Source organism: Giraffa tippelskirchi, chromosome 10 (genome assembly GCF_054371585.1).
Source record: "Giraffa tippelskirchi isolate mGirTip1 chromosome 10, T2T-mGirTip1v1.2.pri, whole genome shotgun sequence".
In the NCBI taxonomy this organism is placed as follows: domain Eukaryota; kingdom Metazoa; phylum Chordata; class Mammalia; order Artiodactyla; family Giraffidae; genus Giraffa; species Giraffa tippelskirchi.
Window position 1 is genome coordinate 56,178,259 of NC_137284.1, and position 23,757 is coordinate 56,202,015.

General features: G+C 43.2%; 1 protein-coding gene and 1 long non-coding RNA gene across 16 annotated transcripts in view; one reads left to right on the forward strand and one right to left on the reverse strand.

Annotated features, from left to right (window-relative positions):
- The window catches only part of CDK14 (cyclin dependent kinase 14), a 642,291-nt gene that overhangs the window by 437,983 nt on the left and 180,551 nt on the right, over positions 1-23,757 (forward strand). For all 15 annotated transcript variants that reach the window (XR_014066045.1, XR_014066046.1, XR_014066047.1 and 12 more), the window contains one exon: positions 21,984-22,047. Coding sequence is in view for 12 of the 15 variants with exons in the window: in XM_081531328.1 (XP_081387454.1) it covers positions 21,984-22,047 (64 nt within the window). In the remaining 3 variants the exon portion in view is untranslated. The remainder of the gene's footprint in view (positions 1-21,983; positions 22,048-23,757) is intronic.
- Positions 186-5,849, reverse strand: LOC145522597 (uncharacterized). The gene is made up of 2 exons (XR_014066049.1): positions 5,651-5,849; positions 186-321 (listed from the first exon to the last, which is right to left on the reverse strand). It is a non-coding gene; the product is annotated as an uncharacterized LOC145522597 (long non-coding RNA).

Consider the following 23,757-nt stretch of genomic DNA (forward strand, 5'->3'; position numbering starts at 1 on the left):
AGCACCTGCTGATCCTTCCTTTCCCTCAGCTCTCAGCTGACACCCACCAAACACCTCTCCTGAGTAGCAGCCCTTGAGTACTTCAAGCTTTCATCGTGCATTCTGAAATCTACAACTGTGAGCATTCCTTGTTATCAACCACCAGTTTTCTACCCTACCCTCTTCTCCAAACAGTCGAGCCTGGCTTCAAATGCAAGTAATATTGAGTAATTTTAAAGCCACTTAAGAACTGGGGCTCTGTGTCCTGAGGTCTTTTGCTTGTCTTCCTGCACCATCACTGGCATCACCAACAATGAACGAGGTCCCCTCACGTGCTGGCACCTGGAAAAATAGACATCTTCTGGAGATGACCTAAGTCTTACAGGTCTACTGGTGCATACTACTTCAAGACGAATAAATTCACTACCAAGGAAAATATTCATAATATAGCATTAAATAAGAATACTGTCACATAAAACATGGCTAGTGTGAGTAAAAAGGCAAAAGAAAATGTTAATGGTGCTATTTGTGTGTGATTTGTTGTTTATACATATGCCTTCCTGTTTAACTGTCTGTGAGTAAAATATATTCATTTATAATAAAGTCCATAATAATTTCAAGAAAAAGTGAGGTCTTGGTTGGGTCTGAGTATTTTTGAAGTGTTTGTTTCTAATCCAGTAATAGAACTTTTCATAGTACCTGTGAATAAGAGAATCCAAGTCTGTTTTATATTATGAACATGCCATAACAAAACTGAATTGCTTGGCACTATTTGGATCTTTTAACTCTGAAATCAGTGACAGAAGAGCCAATTAAGGAAGAGATGGGTTTCTTCCAGGGGATGGTCTAAAGATGGAAAAGATTTTCAGAGGCATCTTGGGGAAACCTAGCTTTTCAGTTCAAGTAGGAGGTGGTTTAAGGTTTCCTCAGTGAATAAGCTAGTAGAGGATAGTGAGTTTTATTGCACTCATGTGAGCATGGTCCCTGGAATGAGAAAGTGCTGAAAATGATGGTGATTGTACTTGGACTCAAGTCCGGTGCTCTAAGGGACTGTAGATGACCTCGAGCATCTGCCTGCTGCCCCTTTTGATAATGCTTGTAGGAGAAAGAAAGGCACCAATGTTTTGTAAATTACAGTGCAGTCTGAAAATGTATCCACTGAGGGCAATCTTGTGCAAGTAAGACTGAGCCAACTGCATGCGCACTGTCTCTAAAGCAACGTAGGAAAGTTAGAGGGGCAGTGAGTGTTTCCTTTTGTTTTTAATTCAGTTTCACTTATACTAAAAGAATGAGTCCCTTGGACTCTTAGGCAGCAGTGCTGTTGGCCAAAATTCTCATTTTTTATCTTTCAAAAATGCCTATCCAAACTAACTATGACCTACTGGATAGCACAGGGAACTCTTCTCAGTGTTATGTGGTAGCCTGATGGGAGGGGAGTTTGGGGGAAATGAATACATGTATATGTGTGGTTGAGTCCCTTCACTGTTCACCTGAAACTATCACAACATTGTTAATCAGTTATACTCCAGTACCAAAAGTTAAAAAATAAAATTGCCTAGCCACCCTCAACCGCAGTGCGAGAGTATTTTCGTCATAAGAAACAAACAGAGGTGACTGAGTGTTAGAAAATCTAGGAGAGCTCTTTGGAAGAACTAAGTCTTCTGCCTTTTTAGTGACCGTGGTCATTAGGATGCTTTGTGCCTTGTGTGGACTGGTCCTTTGCCCCTTTTGTTGACAGGCAGTCTTGTAAGGTTGTCCTTTGTCCCCTGTAACCTTCAGCGGGAGCATGGGGCACAGCAGGGAGGAAATGGTTAGAAGCTGCCTTCTTGAGAAAGGGGAGATAAAGTGGCTACTGACAGCTTCCGCCATGTGACGAGGCCACACAGGTCAACACGGAGATTCCGAACTTGGGGGAAACTTTATCCTTTACTGAAAATGATAAACCATGCCAGTAATACTTTATGATGTACTGATCATCCAGGGTGAAAACAGCTTCTCAAGAAATAACAAAACAGGATGGTCTTAGAGAAGTATGCTGGGGAATAGGAAGACATGCCATTCCTGGCCTACGCTTCATTTATCTGTCTTTAGCCCCCCTTTTATCCTTCAGATGAGGATAAAATTCGTGGGCAGAGGTCATCATGAGTGTTTAAATTATTTTTACAGGATAATTGAATGGCAAGAAGCCCGTTAGTTCTCTAGAGTTCGGAGACCACCCCTCTCCCCTCCCCACACCTGCCACCCTGGGCTGTGCGGTGGTTGTAAGTCACTCGACCTATCTCAGACACCATCTGTATGTCTTTGTATAAATCAGAGATCCCCATTTAGGGATTTTTTCCCATTATGTCACTTTTCATAGTCAAAGGTGCTGAACCCCCTTCCCCCAACCCCTTCGAACATTGTAAAGTCTCTGTGCAGGCTGGTGTGATGCAAGCTAAACAGAGTTTGTGTCCCCTAGGATGGGTGCTGACTTTCTTTTCTTTGATACACTTATGCAGGCAAAACATCTCATTGGCCTACCAGCCCCATCCTTTTCTATCTAACTGTGGAGATAACACTAAGTTCCTGTGTCTTTTTTTTTTTTAATGAACCCTGATCAGTCACTCATTCGTGTCCAACTCTTTGTGACCCCCTGAACTGCAGCCCATCAGGCTCCTCTGTCCATGGGATTCTCCAGGCATGAAGACTGGAATGGGTTGTCTTTCCCTACTCCAGGAGATCTTTCCAACCCAGGGATCAAACCCACATCTCTCGTGTCTCCCGTATTGGCAGGTGGATTCTTTACCACTACCGCCACCTGGGAAACCCAAATGAACTCTGCTGTGCTTAGTCGCTCAGTCACGTCCGATTCTTTGTGACCCTTTGGACTGTAGCCCGCCAGGCTCCTCTGTCCATGGGGATTCTCCAGGCAAGAATACTGGAGTGGGTTGCCATGTCCTCCTCCAGGGGATCTTCTCAACCCAGGGATCGATCCCGCATTGCAGGCAGATTGTTGACTATCTGAGTCACGAGGGAAGCCCATGAATACTGGAGTGGGTAGCCTATCCCTTCTCTAGGGGATCTTCCTGACCTAGGAACTGAGCCAGGGTCTCCTGCATTGCAGGCAGATTCTTTACCAACTGAGCCACCAGGGAAGCCCTAAATGACCTCTAATGTCTTTATTTGTTTTTGGCGGTGCCGGGTCTCCCTCACTTCGAGTGGGCCTTCTCTAGTTGCAGCGAGCGGGGGCTGCGCTTTGTTGCCGTGTGCAGGCTTCTCACTGTGCTGGCTCCTCTGATGCGGAGCACGAGCTCTAGGCCACGAGGGCTTCAGTGGTGGCAGCACACAGGCTCAGTGGCTGGGCCTCTTGGGCTTAGCTGCTCCACGGCCTGTGGGATCTTCCAGACCAGGAATCGAACCTGTGTTTCCTGTCTTGGCAGACGAATTCTTATCCACTGCACTACCAGGGACGTCCAGTGTGAGTTTCTTAGTCACTACCAACTGCTATTTCAGAATACCATAGACTGGTGGACGTACATAATGAATGCTTTCTTCTCAGTTCTGGAGCCCGGAGGCCAGCATGGTCAGGTCTTGGTGAGGGCCCTGTTGATGTCTTACATGGCCTTCCTTGGACTCTGCACACAGAGCAATCCTGGGTGGTCTCCTCTTTTTATAAGGACCTTAATCACATCATGAAGGCCTCATCCTCTTGACCTAACATAGTCCTAATTATCTCCCGGAGACTCTACCTCCAAATACCATCACATGAGGGGTTATAGTTTCAACATCCAAGTTTTGGGGGATACAAGATTCAGTCCATAGCAATGAGTATATGAAAAACACTGATTAAGGGGTAAAGAAGAATTAGGTATATATCTGCTTTGGCATTAGTCTCTTAGCTGATTCGTTTATAACTCACAATGCACAACTGTCATAATTTCTAGTTATTGGAAATTGGCCACATATGCATTTGGAGCGGAAATGCATTAAAATATAATGTGGAGTTAACAAGATAGCTCACAACAACCTGATACTAATGAAGGTAAATTAATACCAGATTAGCATTTAGAATTAAGGATAACAGCAAACTGAAAAGTTACAAGGAACTCATTGTAACACTGATGAACCTTTAGCTCAGTGTTGTCCAGAGAATGGCAGAATTCTGACTCTCTTGATGTGCCACTGGTTGTCAGAAATATCCAAAGTTGTCAGGACTTCAGTGGCTGCCATACTTCCTGATAGAATACCTCATTTTCAACTCTTAAGTAATTTACTAGTTTTAGATTATGAAAACTAAATTTTAACATTGGTATTCTAAATGCCAGTTCTTGACCCACTCAATCTGTTAGGAATAAGTAATCCATTTGTAGGGGGAAAGTCTGTGATATTTCATGTCAATTGCCAAGAGAGTGTTGTGTTGAAATTGAGAATATATTCTTGCCCAGGAAGGAGCAGGTCCCTGGAGGACCTGGAGTTTATCATGAAGATCACCTTTGTCGAGGACTACCTTTTCCATAGTTGCATCCCTGCTTCTAGCACAGTCCTTGGCAATAACAAGTTCACAATAACCTTTTATGAATAAATAAATATTAATATTTAGTCACTAAGTTGTGTCTGACTCTTTGTGACCCCATGGACTATGGCCCACCAGGCTCGTCTGTCCTTGGTGATTCTCCAGGCAAGAATACTGGAGTGGGTTGCCATTTCTTTCTCAAAGAAATCTTCCCGACCCAGGGATCAAACCCACGTCTCCAGTATTGAAGGCAGATTCTTTACCCCTGAGCCACCAGGAAAGCCCCGAATAAATGAATACTATTTAATAATATACATATATATGTTGACGTTGTAACCGCATATATCTGAATAGTATATACACAGTTGCCAAAACTATAATAAAATATTGCAAATGTAGCACATGCTATAGAACTAGCTTGACCTCAATTTCTTAACAGCCTTTTTGCAGGTAAACTTACCAGAGGTTTAGTTGTAACTGACACATTCCTGCATACCCCATTCAAAGCTCTAAAAATAACAGCATTCTTTTCTAGCTCAGGTGAATGTATGGATTTCCTTTTGACTGGCAGCCCTGACCTACATACTCTGGATACAGGCACAGCCCTTACTCTCTGTACAGCTGCTGATTCCATGCTCTTCTCCCTTCTCCTCCTCTGCCCCTCCCCACCCTCAATGCAGACACAGCTCAGGGGTGAGGGAACCTCCTCTCCGTATTTTTCCCTTCTTCCAGGAGCTCCTCCAGTTCTACCTCTCCAAAACCCCATCCTCAGTGCAAATACGTACCTCTGTGAATGAAGACATACAAGGCTGTGAGGAGAGAAAGAAAACCCAAGCCGGTCACCTGGTGGAGACACTCCAAGGGCAGCCTCCCGACCCCTCCTTGCTATTGTTTTCTCCCCATTATGCGTGCACACGTGCTTGGATGTTCAGTCGTGTCTGACTCTTTGCGACCCCATGGACTGTAGGCTGCCAGGCTCCTCTGTCTGTGGGATTCTCCAGACCAGAATACTGCAGTGGGTTGCCATGCCCTCCAGAGTATCTTCCCAACCCAGAGATCTAAGTCTCCTGCATCTGTCTCCTGCATTGCAGGCAGATTCTTTACCACTGATCCACCGCTCCCCATTAACCAGTGCCAACCAACACAGAGATAATAATTCACTTTTTGGTGACCCCTCACCCTTTCTGCTAGAGTGCTTGTCATTTCTCCCAAATCACAGCTCCTTCCTCTTCTTGGCTTCAGTCTGCATCCCAGCCTCTCCGTGGACTTGGAAGCCTCGGGCCAGCTTGGTCTCTCTCCTCTGGGCTGGACTCTCTGCCCCGCACTTCAGCATGGGGAGTCTTGGGAACAGGAGCCCTGTCCTGCTCCCTGGCCACCTCCATAGAAACCATTGTGATTTCCACAGAGCTCCATCTTGATCAGAAGCCCTATTGTACAGAGTGGTTTGGCTCCATGGCACTTTTTGGTTTGTTATAAATTCAGCAGGCTTTTGTGCAACAGCCAGGGGAGAGAATTGTTTCTTTGGGGAAATATATTGTGAATCCCTAACAGTTCTGAAACTGTTAGAATGCAACTTCATCTTAGCTGCCAATATTTTATTTTTTGTAGTATGGAATTTTACAGCAGTGAAAGGATAATAAGATCTCTGCTGAGCTTTCAACTTACTATTTGTACATCATGTGATTTTTCCTTCCCCAATTCTGCGCAGAAACTTATAACAACACGAATGCCTGTCAATAAGAGCATGGATGAATAATATTCCATTCACATGATAGGATTCATCCATCACCCAAGGGTTTGGATGAATCTTAGCAATATAATGTGAAGTGAAAAAAAATCTCAAAAGATTAGCTATAGTTCTGTATCATGTATGGGGCTTCCTTGGTGACTCAGCAGTAAAGAATCTGCCTGCAGTGTAGGAGATGCAGATCAGTCCCTAGGTTGAGAGAAGGAAATGGTAATCCACTCCAGTATTCTTACCTGAAAAATCCCATGGACAGAGGCACGTGGCAGGCCACAGTCCATAGGGTTGCAAAGAGTTAGACATGATTGAGCATGCATGTATTCACATATTATGTTTAGAAATTTTTAAATAATTAAAAATATTTTGTAATCTTTATAAGGACAATAAAGTTCCATTTCAAATAATGGCAGAATGATGAACATGCTTCAGGATGAAGCTTATGGCTGGTGGGGGTGGGGAGGCTGGATGATCACATGGAATCTTGAGGATTAGATGTAGCTGTTGTTAAATATTCTAGCTCTTGTCTGGGGTGATGAACTCATGGGTGCTTATTACATTAATATAAACATTCTGTTCATTAGGTCCAAAGAAAGAAAAAAATAACAGGTATATATTTTTTCTTTTCATTTTGAGGGATAAGCACTTCATTACAATCCTCAGGGTTGAGTAAGAATAAATGACAAAATCAGTATTCTTAGTAAATAGCTATGGTGGTGCTAGTGGTAAAGAACCCGCCTGCCAGTTCAGGAGACAGAAGAGAAACGGATTCCATCCCTGGGTGAGGAAGATCCCCTGGAGGAGGACATGGCAACCCAGTTCAGTATTCTTGCCTGGAGAATCCCACAGACAGAGGAGCCTGGCGAGCTATACAGTCCATGGGGTCGCAGAGTCAGACAGGACGGAAGCAACTGAGCACAGCTATATGAGCATCACTCCTTGACTTTGAAACCAGTCTCAGTATGTCTAGTAGGTCAGCAGAAGCATAGACGGCGCCTGCTGTGAGGAAAGGGATCACATAGCTAGAGAGGTCGCCTGGCTTCAGTCTTTGCTGGTCTTGCATGTGTAAGTAGCTTTAGGAATCAACTGAGAGGAATTAACAGTTCTGTGAACAGTCTTGCCTTGGAGTCCAAGTGACCTGAGAAGGTCACCAGACCCAAATCCAGGTTGTGTCCTGGCTCTGTTCCTCTCTTTAAGGACACTGAGGCAGGCGCCTTGCTTGGCAGTTTTCTCACCTGCAGAGTTGCCAATATTGTCCTATTTTATTGGGTTGATCACAGCACGTACGAAATAATAGGTGTGACATTGCAAACAATCAGGCAGCTTATGTGAACTTATTGCTGCAAGTAGACATATTTCCACAGCTTTTGTGTTTCCTTCATGTTGTGTATGTGGAAATATCCACTTTGAGTATCATTAGAAATAATATCTTGTAAACGGTCATTCTACTCTGTGGTAGGCTACATAACGAAAACAAAGGACATGAGACCCCAATCCCCAGACCTGTAATTATACCTTATTTAGAAAATGGAGTTTTGCAGATGGGATTAAGTTAAGGATCTTGAAATGGGGAGATTATCCTGTATTATCCAGGAGGGCCCTCAGTGCAGTCAGCAGTCTTTCTAAGAGAAAGCCAGAAGGAGATTTGATACAGAAGAGAAGGCAGTGTGAAGACTGAGGCAGAAATCAGAGTGGAAAATTCCCTTAGCCACCAGAAGCCGGATCAGGCAAGAGAAGAATTCTTCCCACGAATCTCCAGAAGGAGGGTAACCCTGCTGATATCTTGATTTCAGCCCAGTGATTCTGACTTTTGACTCCAGAACCTCAAGAGAATTAAATGTCTGTTGCTTGAAGCCACCTACTCTATGATTATTTGTTACAGCATCCACAGGAAACTAATACATTCATATTAAGATGTTTTTGAAAATTATATTATTTTCTAAAACACTCTCAAGGATGTCAAAGTTTCCTAGTGTTATGAATCGGTTCAATGGCTTTGTCCTTTTTAACATGAACATAATAAAAATGAATATTTAAAATACTGCATTTTCAAGAGCAAAATATAGTTACACATTTTTCTGTCTCCCAGTAATCAGCACACTGCTTGCACAGAATCAGTGCTCAGTAAATAAGAAAACTATTTTCATGCAAGAAGATGACAGTCCATCTAGGCATGTGTTTTATGTCATATATGACACATATATCTGTCATCGGATTTTAATTGGCCTCAAGTTTGCAGACCAAGTAAAGAACATCAGTGGATGAATGGAGTATTTCTTTCATTATTATTGTTCTTCACATCCTGCCAGTTTTGAGATGTAATTTGAAGCCTCTTGCTGTAAGAGACACCTAGGGTATAAGACTATTAAAGTAAGGACAGGAAAGCTAGTGCTGGTGGGCGAGCTCTGACTTACAGAACACTGAGCCACGCTCCGTGCAGTTTTTGTCATCTGCACGAGCTCCTGATGGGAGGTGCCCATCTCCTTTTTACGAATGCTGTCTGAACTAATAATCTTCCACAGGAACTGGACGTGAAGGTGTATCTGGGGTGATAACTTCCTGCCTAATGCTTGCACTTTTTTTGGTTGAAAAATTCAGTTAGAAGGACTGCTTTAAAAGCAGCACAGCTGACACTTAATTTGGAATCACCCAGGGTTCATGTTGAGCTACAGATTCTGATTCATCAGGTCAGGAGCAAGGACTGAGCTTCTTTCTGCAGGTGATGCTGATGCTGCTAGTCTGGAAGACCACTAGCTCTGGCATCTAGTGTTCTTGCCTCCAGGTGCCTCTCTCTGGATTCTTCTTTTCTCCTTTTTTTTTTTGTGCTGCCACCTCAGGCGGTCAGCCTAGTTCTGCTGCATTTGCTTGGCAACATTGCCCCCTCCAGCCTCAGCAGCCTCCACCCTCAGGCTCTTGAGCATCGTGCAGGGACATATCTGTCCATGTCCCTGCGGCTCCCACAGCAGGGGGCTGACATTCTGAAGCCCTGTCAGATCCCTGTCACAATAACATCACTCAGTGAAAAGAAGAGAGAAGCCTTGAGATGAGAGTGAAATCGATGAGGGCGCCAGGGCTAGAGCGACAGGAAATCGGAATAGCAGGAGAAAAGAGAGAGAAAAAAATAAAAATTTCGTTGGAGGAAAACATATTGTAAATGAGCTCCTTTCACTGTAGAATTTTCCAGTTTCTGAAAGCACTATCTGGAGTAGTTTCAAATTTAGCTGCAAGTTAACCTCTGATTTCTCTAATAAAGAGCTAACTGCTGGTTTTGTTCATTCATCTACTGAAAATCTTTTGTAACCCTCTGGACTGAGGCTGAAGACTTAAAAACAAGTCTATATACTGTCTGACTGAACACAGGGCCTGAGAGAGATGGCCTAGTTAGATGAGGGCCAGTCTGTGAGCCCAGCCATTGCTGTAACACTAGAATCGCTGAGGAGGTTTGGAAAATTCCACGTGCCCAGCCTGCACCTTGGACCAATTAAACCAGACTCTTTGAGGTGGGTCCCAGTCTGTTGTATTTTTTTTTTGAAGTCTTTATTGAATTTGTTGCATTTTGTTTATATGTTTTGGTGTTTTGGCCATGAGGCATGTGGCAATATTAGCTCCCTGACCAGGGATCTAACCCACACTCCCTGCATTGGAAGGTGAAGTCTTAACCACTGGACCACCAAGGAAGTTCCAGAATTACTTTTTAATCTGTATTTTTTAATGCTTCCCGAATGACTCCCATGTGCAGCCAAGCACCACTAAGCCAGGTCTGTATGTTCTAGCCCATGAATTGAACCTATTTTAAAGAAAACTTTTAAGAGCTGTCCTTTCCATATCTCAGTTCCTTCCCATCTAAACTTTGCTGTGTTGAAAACTCCACAGGATATTTTGGAAACACGATCTACGGTCTTTTTCAATCCAGCAACTTAAGTTGAGCCTGATTAAATAGTCAAGCAGCTTTCTGAAACCCCAGTGGCTTTTCATTTTCACGGTCCAGTTGCTCCCTCTGCTGGCTAGTCTTAGGTAAAGCTTCCTGATCGGCAGAATCTCACTGCAGTCTGCTGCTCTAACCTGGAATCACAAAGCATGTTAGAGCAGCTTTTCTAATCCCACATTCAACTTATATCTCATTGGTCACTGCCAAAAATGAACCATCTTAACACACTAACCCCTTATCCAGTGGCACTTTTGTTGTTTTTCAGTTGCTAAGTCATATCCACTCTTTGCAACCCCATGGATTACAGCATTCCAGGTTTCCCTGTCCTTCACTGTCTCCTGGAGCTTGCTCAAACTCATGTCCATGGAGTCTTTGATGCCATCCAACCATCTCATCCTCTGTCTCCCCCTTCTCTTTCTGCCCTCAACCTTTCCCAGAATCAGGATCTTTTCCAATGAGTCGACTCTGCATCAGGTGCCCAAAGTATTGGAGCTTCAGCTTCAGCATCAGTCCTTCCAATGAATATCTAGGGTTGATTTCCTTTAGGATTAACTGGCTTGATCTCCTTGCAGTCCAAGGGACTCTCAAGAGTCTTCTCCAACACCACAGTTCAAAAGCATCAATTCTTTGGCACTCAGCTTCCTTTATGATCCAACTCTCACATCCATATACAACTACTGGAAAAACCATAGCTTTGACTATATAGGTAAGGCATAAGGCATGATGGAGGCAAGAAACTATATGTGTGTATGTCTGTGTGTGTATGTACACAGATACAGCGCACACACCCCCCCCACATGCGTACATATATTTTGCTTATGTTGATACCAGAAGGTATTCTGATATTCACCATTCATTGTACTTGTTCCTTGCAGAATAACTGACTTTGATATATACTTTAGTTACAAAATAGAGAAGGAAAGCTTTCATCCATACCTTCTCTACCCACTTTCATATGTTTCCCCTGTCAACTCGCTTCTCCCATCTGCCCTATAGTTTATCATTATGGCCAAATGCAAACACAGGTAGATGTAAACAGGTGACCTCATCTTGTGGCCCAGACTGTTGTAGCATTATATCAGATGTTCACTGCGCACAACCCTCGTGCCTGTGGAGACAGAATTTGATCCTTGTTCTATCTGCAGGCCAGATGTGGTGCAGCCAAAGCCTGCGTTCCAGTGGAGCCTCCTGAAGCTGTCTCTTCCATGTTATACAGCTCTGGTCATCAGCATGCCCTTCTTGGTCCTTGGCTCATATCTCACCCTGTTGTTCTGACTTGTTCCTACTTTAAATATTTTTTTAACCCTGGCTCAGCCATCAGAATATGACACGTCCCAGGCTTCCCTGGTGGCTCCGTGGTAAAGAATCTGCCTGCTGGTGCAGGGAACACGGGTTCAATCCCTGGTCTAGGAAGATTCCAGGTGTTGTGGAGCAACTAAGCCCGTGTGCCACAACTGTTGAGCCTGTGCTCTAGAGCGGTCAAGCCGCAACTAGTGAGCCTGAGAGCCTAGAGCCTGTACTCCTCAACAAAACAAGCCACCACGATGAGAAGCCTGCGCCCTGCCACCGGAGAGGAGCCCCCACTCACCGGCAGCAAGAGCAAGCCTGCGTGCTGCAGCAGCGAAGACCCAGCACAACCAAAAATGAATAAATAAAGGGATAAATCATTAAAAAAAAAAAGAATAGTACACATCCCTTCTATTTTGTGTCATCTGAAAATACAAGGTATTTTTCTATGTTTTCCTTAAAGTCACTGATGAAATGCTGAAGAGGTTGGTAATGGTGCCTAGTATGTGTGTGTTGGACTAGAGAGAGAGTATGAAAAAAAAGCCTTGCTCCTAATACTCAGAACCTCCTTCCAGAGACTGGCTAGTTGGCTGTGAATGATTTAACACCATCTGAGCCACATTCTCTGATTCCCACCCCCCACCCCCACCCCCGCCACGGGGCACGCAATGGCACAGCTCTTAAAAGCATAGATTGGCTAATCAAACCAGCTTGATCTTAAATTCCAGGTCCACCCACTTGATACATTATTCTTCTAGGGAGTGCACTCACAGGATGAGAGTTAGGAAGTTCCACTTTCTCCTCGGCTCATCTTTGATCTTTATGCCATCTGTTCCAAGCAGAGTGTGTAACATCCAAGCCCAGTTCTGTGAATCTTCTTCACAAGTTGGCATTGAGGACTCCTCACCGAGGAACCAGAAAAACATCTTCCAGAACCTAAAGTAGCACACAGCTGTGAAGCAGTCGTGATTGTGGAGACACTGTATGCATGGACTTTTGGAGAGTCAGTTTCAAAATCATGGAATTTAGTCAATTGTTCTCCATTTCCTTAGCCCCATTGCTAAGTCAGTTTGAAATCATCAACATGACTGTAGAAGGTGCAGCTTGGAAAACAGAGCATTCCAACTGGGACCCCAGAACGTCCCATTCTCATCACTTCCTTAGTACAGCCTCGTATGTAGCCAGGTTTGTCTGCATGTAATAGGCTAGAATTCCTCTGCACTAGAGTCTCGGTCGGAGAAGGCAATGGCACCCCACTCCAGTACTCTTGCCTGGAAAATCCCATGGACGGAGGAGCCTGGTAGGCTACAGTCCATGGGGTCGCTAAGAGTCAGACACGACTGAGCGACTTCGCTTTCACTTTACCCTTTCATGCACTGGAGAAGGAAATGGCAACCCACTCCAGTATTCTTGCCTGGAGAATCCCAGGGATGGCGGAGCCTGGTGGGCTGCCGTCTATGGGGTCGCACAGAGTCGGACACGACTGAAGCGACTTAGCAGCAGCAGCAGAGTCTCGGTTAGAGATCTCCCTAACCCCTGGATCCAGGAATGCTATTAGGAGTCCTTGTTCTATTTCAGTGCTTCCCAGGTGGCTCAGGGGTAAAGAATCCACCTGCCAATGCAGGAGTTGCAGGTTCGATCCCTGGATCAAGATCCCCTGGAGGAGGACATGGCAACCCACTCCAGCATTCTCACCTGGGAAATCCTATGGACAGAGGAGCCTGGCTGGCTACAGTCTATGGGTTGGCAAAGAGTCAGACATGACTGAGCACACGTGTATGTTCTATTTCAAATACAGGTATTATTCAGAGAAAGTCCAGGAACTCAGTTTTAGCAGCTCTGGGGCCTGTGCAAAAGCAAAAACTAGCAAATGTGAGAATTAGTGGAAAGGCAAGTCAGTATTTCTCACAGACTTAGAACATTCTGAGCTCTGAAAGTTAGGAACTCACTTTTCTTCTGTTATTGGTAAAGATGTTTGAGCAGAGAGGCCCACTTTTTCTCAATATCTTCCTCTGCCCATCAGAGAGGCCAACCTTATCGGTGGGATTTATGCTGTACCCGTCAACACGTAGGTGAGACCAGATAAGTAAGTTTGATGTCATTAAGTCATAGTTCCTCTTATGGTTTATTCCAGGACACTGAATATAATTCCCTGTGCTACGCGGTCATAGTTTGCATCTACTAACCCTGAACTCACAGTCCATCCTTCCCCTATGAGCCATGTATTAAACGGAAGTAATAGTCATGTTTGTAAGATACATTGGATATTTTCTTATTCTGTTAAAATTTAATTCAATTTTAAATCAACCCTTTTTTTAGGCAGAGCATTTTAAAAGAAAGCATCAACTCTTGACAATTACAATGAAAATATTTAGAAAATTTTACTTGAAAATATAATTTTCAATGATGGTTAAAAAAAAAATCATAGTTCCTCAGGGTCAAATAGTGTCAACCTCTACTGAGAGAGTAAGATAGTCCCTTGTTTTTTCTTAACAGAAGCTTAAAAGTCCAGGAAATCACAGAGATACCTTCTGGGAGCTATGTATGTGTGAACATAGGGAAATGAGACCATTTGGTATCAATAGCTGGTTTTTTGGTATTTGCTTTCTGCTACTGTATATATGCTAAATGTTTTTCTTGATCTTAAATCCCTCTCATTATCCATGTCTGTATTTTCACCTGTTCTTTAAAGGCCCTTTACCTTGCTGTACAGGCATTTCTAACATTTAATAGGCCCAGAACTAAACTCAGTGCCCTCAGTCCCCAAACCTTCATTCTTGATTTCAGCTACAGAAAGCTTCTTAAACAGTAAGCAATACACTTTACATCATGACTCACAATGCACACATACACATGTACATTACTCAGATACAACTTGAATAAAAGTTTCATAGAACAATATGCATCTTTACCACGTCTGTTAGTCTCTGACGTCTTCTCTTATATTTCATCTTTTGCAAAATGCTGATATCAACACTCTAAATGAAATGTACATGACCCTCCAGTGGGTCATGTGACCTGCAGTTTTCAAAAACTTGAGAGATAAAATGCAGTCTTCATGCATTCAGTATCTTACCCTAGCGTTTCCCCCTTATAACTCTGCTAATAATACAACCCACCAAACTTCACACTGTTACCCAGATGCACTATTCATTCATTCATTCAGTGTGTGCATATTTGGTACTAGGCACATGGTAAACAGAGACATACTTTGCCTACAAAGTTCCATATTGCCAAAGCTATGGTTTTTCCGATAGTCGTGTTTTGTTGCAGAAGCCAGTACCCAAGAAACCAAGCACCACACTCAGAGAGTTGGAGAACTCAGGTTTATTACGCCGGTGGACCCAGAGGAGTTAACACCTCAAGCTTTGAGCCCCAAACAAAGGGGTTACAGGGTTTTTATACACGGACTGACATGATTAAGCAGGTTTGAGGGTTTGCAGGGGCTGGGCGATTGCAAAGAGCAGGACAAGGGTGAGATAAGCTTCAGTTCCTAGTATTCTGAGTCCCCACTTTTGAGACCTACATCATCTAGACTTTGCAAGAAGCAAGCTGAGTTACAGAGGCAGAAGGAGAAGGAGGTAAAATTTTAACTTTTCCTCTTCAGTATAAATGTGAGAGTTGGGCCATAAAGAAGGCTGAGCGCCAAAGAACTGATGCTTTTGAACTGTGGTGTTGGAGAAGACTCTAAAGAGTCCCCTGGACAGCAAGGAGAACAAACCAGTCAGTCCTAGAGGAAATCAACCCTGAATATTCGTTGGAAGGACTAATACTGAAGCTCCAACACTTTGGCCAACTGATGCAAAGAGCTGATTCACTGGAAAAGACCCTGATGCTGGGAAAGATTGATGGCAAAAGGAAAAGAGGGCCACAGAGAATGAGATGGTTGGATAGCATCACTGACTCAATGGACATGAATCTGAGCAAATTCTCACTTATCCAGGAGATAGTGAAGGACAGAGGAGCCTGTTTTACTGTAGTTCATGGGTCCACAAACAGCTGGACACAACTTAGTGATTGAACAACAACAGCAATGGCACAAGTTTCACTGTAATATACTGGCTGCTGTCGTAGAGCTTGAACCATTGAAGGGTTTTCAGCGGTCCTTATATATGGTCTGATGTCCTTGAACTTGTCAGTCTTGCCTTTATGATTGATGCCTGAGAATATTGTATTTTCAGTGCTTTGTCATGGGCAATATTTCCTGCAGAAGCAACATTGACTTCTAATTCTTCTTTTCCGTTGCCCACTTTCTGTTTCCTGTGCAAATGGCCTAGTAGTTGTAGACAGGAGATATTTTTTTGTGGTGTGGAATCTCACCAGTCAATGTTCTAATGACTGAAAAAGAAAGTCTAATGTATTTTTTCTTTGCAGGTGATTTTTGTAAGATGACCATGATATTATCACTTTGAAACCAAACACTGGTTATGGATGAGGATAGTGCCTGTGAAAAAGCTTTGTTAACATAAACATTGTAGAAGCAGATACAGTCAGGATATCAATTACACCTTTATTAGGAGTGAGAGAACAAATTTCATATTCTGGCTGTACTATCCATTGTTTATAAGACTTTGATGTTGTTGTTGTTCAGTCGCTAAGTCCTGTCCAACTCTTTGGAACCCAGGGGCTGCAGGCTTCCCTGTCCTTCACTATCTCTGGAGTTTGCTCAAACTCATGTCCATTGAGTCGGTGATGCCATCCAACTATTTCATCCTCTGAAATAGACCGTCTATTTCATATGTGATGGATTGGCCATGATCAAGATGTGGTTTTGAGCTGAGAGTTTCTCCCATTAGTTGATAAAGTTGAATACTGTTGAAATCCCTTTGTCCTTAATGCAGAAGTCAGTGGGAACGCAAAGCAGAGCACCCCCCAGGTGATCTGGCTGCTGCCTGTATACCTGACTGTCTGCCTTCTTGAAATAATGATCAGAGTTAGTGGAAAGAAAGGAGGACATGGCTCTTGCAGAGACTCTGTTGTCACAGTTGTTTATGTCTGACTTGTCTTTGTCTCTTTTCCTCTTACCTGTTGCCTTCCTCTCCTACCCAGCCCATCAACCTTGTGACATTGTTTATATAGATCTGCCCACGAATTCAGTTCAGTTCAGTCACTCAGTCGTGTCCGATTCTTTGCGACCCCATGAATCGCAGCACACCAGGCCTCTCTGTCCATCACCAACTGCTGCACCCTACCCAAACTCATGTCCATTGAGTCGGTGATGCCATCCAACCATCTCATCCTCTGTCGTCCCCTTCTCCTCCTGCCCTCAATCTTTCCCAGCATCAGAGTCTTTTCAAATGAATCAGCTCTTTGCATGAGGTGGCCAGAGTATTGGAGTTTCAGCTTCAACATCAGTCCTTCCAATGAACATCCAGGACTGATCACCTTTAGAATGGACTAGTTGGATCTCCTTGCAGTCCAGGGGACTCTCAAGAGTCTTCTCCAACACCACAGTTCAAAAGCATCAGTTCTTCAGTGCTCAGCTTTCTTTATAGTCCAACTCTCACATCCATACATGACCACTGGAAAAACCATAGCCTTGACTAGACGGACCTTTGTTGGCAAAGGAATGTCTCTGCTTTCTAATATGCTGCCTAGGTTGGTCATAACTTTCCTTCCATGGAGTAAGCGTCTTTTAATTTCATGGATGCAATCACCATCTGCAGTGATTTTGGAGCCCAAAAAATAAAGTCAGCCACTGTTTCCACTGTTTCCCCATCTATTTGCCATGAAGTGATGAGACTTCATGATGCGATGATCTTAGTTTTTGGAATGTTGAGCTTTAAGCCAACTTTTTCACTCTCTTCTTTCATCTTCATCAAGAGGCTCTTTAGTTCTTCTTCACTTTCTGCCATAAGGGTGATGTCATTTGCATATCTGAGGTTACTGATATTTCTCCTGGCAATCCTGATTCCAGCTTATGCTTCTTCCAGCCCAATGTTTCTCATGATGTACTGCATATAAGTTAAATAAGCAGGGTGACAATATACAGCCTTGACGTACTCCTTTTCCTATTTGGAACCAGTCTGTTGTTCCATGTCCAGTTCTAACTGTTGCTTCCTGACTTGCATACAGGTTTCTCAAGAGGCAGGTCAGGTGGTCTGGTATTCCTATCTCTTTCAGAATTTTCCACAGTTTATTGTGATCCACACAGTCAAAGGCTTTGGCATAGTCAATAAAGCAGAAATAGATGTTTTTCCAGAGCCCTCTTGCTTTTTCAATGATCTAGTGGATGTTGGCAATTTGATGTCTGGTTCCTCTGCCTTTTCTAAAACCAGCTTGAACATCTGGAAGTTCACGGTTCACGTATTGCTGAAGCCTGGCTTGGAGAATTTTGAGCATTACTTTACTAGTGTGTGAGATGAGTGCAATTGTGCGGTAGTTTGAGCATTCTTTGGCATTGCCTTTCTTTGGGATTGTAGTGAAAACTGACCTTTTCCATTCCTGTGGCCACTGCTGAGTTTTCCAAATTTGCTGGCATATTGAGTGCAGCACTTTCACAGCATCATCTTTTAGGATTTGAAATAGCTCAACTGGAATTCCATCACCTCCACTAGCTTTGTTCATAGTGATGCTTCCTAAGGCCCGCTTGACTTCACATTCCAGGTCATCTGGCTCTAGTTGAGTGATCACACCATTGTGATTATTTGTGTCATGAAGATCTTTTTTGTACAGTTCTTCTGTGTATTCTTGCCACCTCTTCTTAATATCTTCTGCTTCTGTTAGGTCCATACCATTTCTGTCCTTTATTGAGCCCATCTTTGCATGAAATGTTCCCTTGATATCTCTAATTTTCTTGAAGAGATCTCTAGTCTTTCCTATTCTATTCTTTTCCTCTATTTCTTTGCACTGATCGCTGAAGAAGACTTTCTTATCTCTCCTTGCTCTTCTTTGGAACTCTGCATTCAGATACTTACATCTTTCCTTTTCTCCTTTGCTTTTCACTTCTCTTCTTTTCACAGCTGTTGGTAAGGCCTCCTCAGAAAGCCATTTTGCCTTTTTGCATTTCTTTTTCTTGGGGATGGTCTTGATCCCTGTCTCCTGTACAATGTCACGAACTTCCATCCATAGTTCATCAGGTACTCTGTCTATCAGATCTAGTCCCTGTGAATATTACTGTTAATTAGTGCTTGCAAGAATTGTATTGTCTGATCCCCTGAACCCAGTGTTTCAAGAGGAATGGAATACCTGTGTCTAACCCTAATTCGATAGAGCAGGAAGCAGTGAGTGAAGCTCCCCTTTGCCATCACACCCCTTGCTTGCATGCATGCCAAGTCACTTCATTCATGTCTAACTCTTTGTGACCCCATGGACTGTAGCCCTCCAGGCTCCTCTGTCCATCGGATTCTCCAGGCAAGAATGCTGGAGTGAATTGCCATGCCCTCCTCCAGAGGATCTCACCGACCCGGGCATTGAACTCAGCTTTTCCACATTGAAGGTGAATTCTTTACCGTCTGAGCCACCAGGGAAGCCCATCACAGCCCTTACCCCCTAGAAAGTCAATGCATGAAGAGTCAGAACTCTGTGTTTCCTTAGCTCCTAGTAGTACTTGCTAATCCCCAGAGATGAAGTGAGTAGGCATCATTTCCTCCCATGATGTCTGCCACTTCTCCAGTTTTGCCAGCTTCTGCCTTTATAACTTCCCCTTCCTGACTCATTTGATTGTCCGTATTGGCCTATCATAGTTTCGAGTTACACGTTTGGCACTGTCTCCCCAGATCAGGGGATCACTATGGAAAAAGTGGCTGGGCTGGTTTCTCCCCCGTTGCCCATGCCTCCTTGACCTGACCCGTTTTCTGTGAGTGCTTTGAATAGTATCTAATTCTTATGTAGTGCTTACCACCTGCCAGGTAGCGTTCTGCCACAGGTGATGAAGTGGCTGTCATTGTTGTAGCCACACATTCCGGGAGACAAACTCACTCAGGACAATGCAGATAGTGGAGTGCAGTTTATTACACCGGCGGGCCCAAGGCAGAGTCTCCTCTTAGCCAAGGACCCCAACCAGTTTTTGTGAAAACCTTGTATACCCTAAGTGTACGTGCCCAAACCCACCTCCCCAGATTCCCTGAAACTAGTCTGAACAAAGGGAAAAGAAAGATATAATCAAAGTTAACCCGTGATTCATATGCCTTAAGCCTAGGTAGTTAACAGTGGACAGTTATCAATAGGCCTGTGGTCATACCCCAGTAAGCATAATAGAATGTATGATTCTATTCGGTTACACAGATAATTAGGGTATTCTTTTAGGCAATGGAGAGTCTAGGTATGAGCCCTGGGGCTCTTCCCTCCAGAGACCTGGTTTTCCAGTTGGTATGTCGTTTGCATAGATACTGGGCATATAGCTCAAAGTCCACAGACCGGCCCAAGATGGAGTCCTGCTTTCGAGAGGGAGCCTGTTCTGTCTGTTTCCTCCTTCATTATCACCCCAGTTTACAAAGAAGGAAATTGAAGCTCTGTGAGGTCCCATGGATAGCAAGGAGAGGATCGAAGGGGTCAGTTCTGTCTCCAAGATCTGAGATTCGAAACCTTTCAACTCTGCTGCTCCCTATCATTGATCTACCATGATCAGTGAGTATAATAGCTATGGATGGTGGGACTGAACATTCAAAAAGAGCGTGCCCAGTTATAGGTGAACTGGAATTGCCTTTTAATGACTTTGGCCAAATCAAACACTGTGGGTGAGAAATGGAATATTTCCTGCTGTATCAGTAAACAAGGATGTCAGAGTCATCAGCAATTACTGCCACCTTGGAAGGTGAGCTGGTGAGCCCTGAGAGAACTCAGGATGGAAGGAATACCTGCCTTCTAGCATCCATCAGACTGCAGCCACTCCCTAGGGCGAGCCCTGAGGAAACTCAGAATATGAAAACACAGGATTCTGGCCCCAGACAGCTGAGATGCATGTGAAAGGGATGATTTCAGTGAGCCCAAACTCTTGTATCTTCCTATATAGAGAGAAGCACCAAATTCCTTAACTTGGGATATCTGGTTTTCTTTAATTTGCAAAAAAAAAAAAAAAAACTTTTGAAGTTCAGACTCCCTGACCTCTGTTGCAAAACTTCTACATAAGCTGACTTTTCCCCCAGCCCCCTTGTCTCCTTGGAGCAGTTCTCTCAGGGTCACTTGAGATGCTGTCTCCTGGGTTTGAAGTCCTAAAACTTCCACCAAACAAAACGTAATTCTCAACTTTCATGTTGTGAATATTTATTAAGTAGACGTGGGGATAGAAAAGTAGATGGTTGACTAAAAAGGCTGCACAACTTGAGAGCTGCAAGTTAAGTTTTATTTGGGACAAAATGAGGACAGCATCCCAGGAGGCAGCACCTCTGATAGCTCTGAGAGACTGCTCCGAAGAGGCAGTGGGGGAAGGTCAATATATGAGATTTTGGTCAAGGGGGAGCTCAATGCAATCAAGTGCTTACTTTACAAGAGGTTTTCTGCTAGTCACCAGGAGCTGATGTCACCATGAAGGGATTTAATGCTTTCCTAGATAGGAAGAGATGCACATATTGGAATCATGAAGTCAGTTCCTGAAAATATCCAACTATCTAAAGGCCTGTCCCACCAGATTCCCTAGAGCACAGACTGCCTCACTCCACCCTGAACTCCTTCAGGGGGTGTTGAAGGTCAACAGCCACAACAGCACAGGGTCAGTCTCCTCAGAGGCAGATGGCAAATGCCCTTGTTGTTTCGTCGCTGGCATTGCTCTTGTGCCGTGCTGTGTACTCGGTCGCTCAGTGGTGTGTGACTCTTTGCGACCCCATGGACTGTAGGCCTCCAGGCTCCTCTGTCCATGGGATCCTCCAGGCAAGAATACTGGAGTGGGTTGCCATGCCCTCCTCCAGGGGATGTTCCCGACCCAGGAGTTGAACCCTGGTCTCCCGCACTGCAGGCAGATTCTTTACCATCTGAGCCATCAGGGAAGCTTGGCAAATGCCAATTTGTAGTTGACCATGGGGAAAGAAACTGGAAGTGTGGAAAGAAAAAGATAGTGTAGGGACAACAGTATTTGGGGGTGAAGGAACTCTGTGTCACATGACTGAAGCTGTTTACTATAACAGATAGTATGGCCAGTGGAGAATGTAAGCGTCCCAAGCTGTCTGTCCTGTCTCCTTGAAACATTCTGCTGCCCAGAGAGCGGATGTGGGGGAAGAAGTAACAGAATTCTTAGAACTCTTAAATGATGACATGTCTGATACCGCAGTGAAGGACAAAAGCTCTTGAAAGAATCATGAGGGGCACGTACATACTTTATTCAGTTCTGTGAAGATGGCAGCTCATCCTTTGCGTCCTAAGCCTACTTAAGTTTGGAGTTGATAAAACGTAGCAGATTTAACTTGCCTTACCACATTTAGCTACATTTGTTAAAACACAGACATTCGACTTGGGTTTAGCTGTTTTTACTGAAATAAAATCCCTGGCACACAGTAATGGAAAAAAAAAAAGAAAAGAAATGAAGAGTTTCATCATATGCAGTGTGCTGTTTTCTACACTGGAGAGTCTTGAGTGCTTTGGAAATAATAAGTCTGTCTCCACAATTTCCTGCTTTCCTCTAGGTTCTTGGAACACCAAATGAGGACACATGGCCCGGAGTTCACGCTTTACCACATTTTAAGCCAGGTATGTTTCACTGATTACAAACAACTAAGTGCTTGTGATATACAAACAGTGAATGTATGGATACTCTGCCTGAAGCTAATATTTTACCTGGAAAATTCTGGTTACATTTGCCACTGTGTACTCTACCTCTTATTGGAGGTGTTTTGTTTTCACAGTTTATTTGTTGGTGAAAATAGACTGAATGACATCCCTCCTCAGTGTTTCACCATATGTTTTTTGTTTGATTTGAGTGGCTAATCTTGAAGTGACCTCTCCTTTCATCATCAGTTAGACTAGCTTCCACATCTATAGAAAACAAACTTTAAATCTAGCTGCTATAATCCATCTGTGTGATTTCTAGTAAATAATACTAGAAAAGTATTAAATTGGAAAAAGTAAAAATCATGTTTGATTGATTTTTAAAAACTCTAGTAATACATGGTCAATTAATTTGAGTTTAAACATAGAGAATATTCTGTATGTCCAACATTCCATTAAAAAAAAAAAGTTAAAATATTTACACCCCTGAACCAGAAAATCTGAGAGAAAATGTGAAACTTTTAAAATGTTGTCCCTTTTTTCTTGCCAGTAGGTGGCAGTCAAGAAACTTCTCGTTTTAATAATGACACTTAGAAGAAGAATCTCAGAATGGTCTATGTAATTTTTATACGCAAATGAAAGCTTTAGAATTGGAAACTTCGTAAAAATAAGTGGGATGAATTATTGCAAAGTATGCTTTTGTTTTTCTTTTCTTTTCTTGGTTAAAAAACATGAATTATAAAATACAGAAAGTTAAAATTGTTAGTCACTCAGTCATGTCCGACTCTTTGCAATTCTTTGATGGACTGTAACCCACCAGACTCCTCTGTCCATGGAATTCTCCAGGCAAGAATACTGGTGTGGGTTACCATTTCCTTCTGCAGGGTGTCTTCCCAACCCAGGGATCAAACTCGGACCTCCTGTGTTGCAGGCAGAGTCTTTACCATCCGAGCCCCTGGGGAAGCCCTACCATTAAATTACTGAAAGGAATTTTATGGAAGATCTAATGGTCTATTACTTTATGAGGGAAAAGGGCTATGAATAATTACTGTTACAGGAGTCAAGTACATTCTTTTTCTCCCCTTCCTCTCTTCTGGGGGACCATCAGGAATTAATTATCAATCCCAAAGAATGACTGAGATGGGAAACTATTTTTATTCTTAATATTTCTCTTCTGAAGGTATACCGTGTGCTGAGAATTCTTTTATCTTCTTTGGCTGCCCCAAGGACTCTTTGTACTTTTACTGAATATTTTAAATAATCTCTGTGTTCTGAAAGACTATAGAAAGTTATCAATTGAATGTGGATTTTGTCTTCTCTTTCTTTAACTGAGCAAGAAGCATTCTCTAGCTGTTTTTATGGAGTTTAAGTTCGAACAGAGCTCTTTATAAATATTCCAAGTGTGGGCTCCTGAAGAAGGCTAGCTTCCTTGTGTTAATATCTAAACCCTATGTCCTAGGAAAATAAAACAGAGAATATGAAAAGAGTTGAAATGAATAAAGTTAGATGCAGAAAGGAACAATTAAGATAGTCATTTGGTCTGCCAAGTTTCTGGACTAGAAAACATGAGTAATTGGTTTATTTTGGTGTGAATAGGTTTATCTTCATCAACAGCATACAAAAGCATTTATTAAATGTGCTCTGGGAAAGTACTATGATGTAATGCAAATTGAACTAACAGTTTGAGAACTT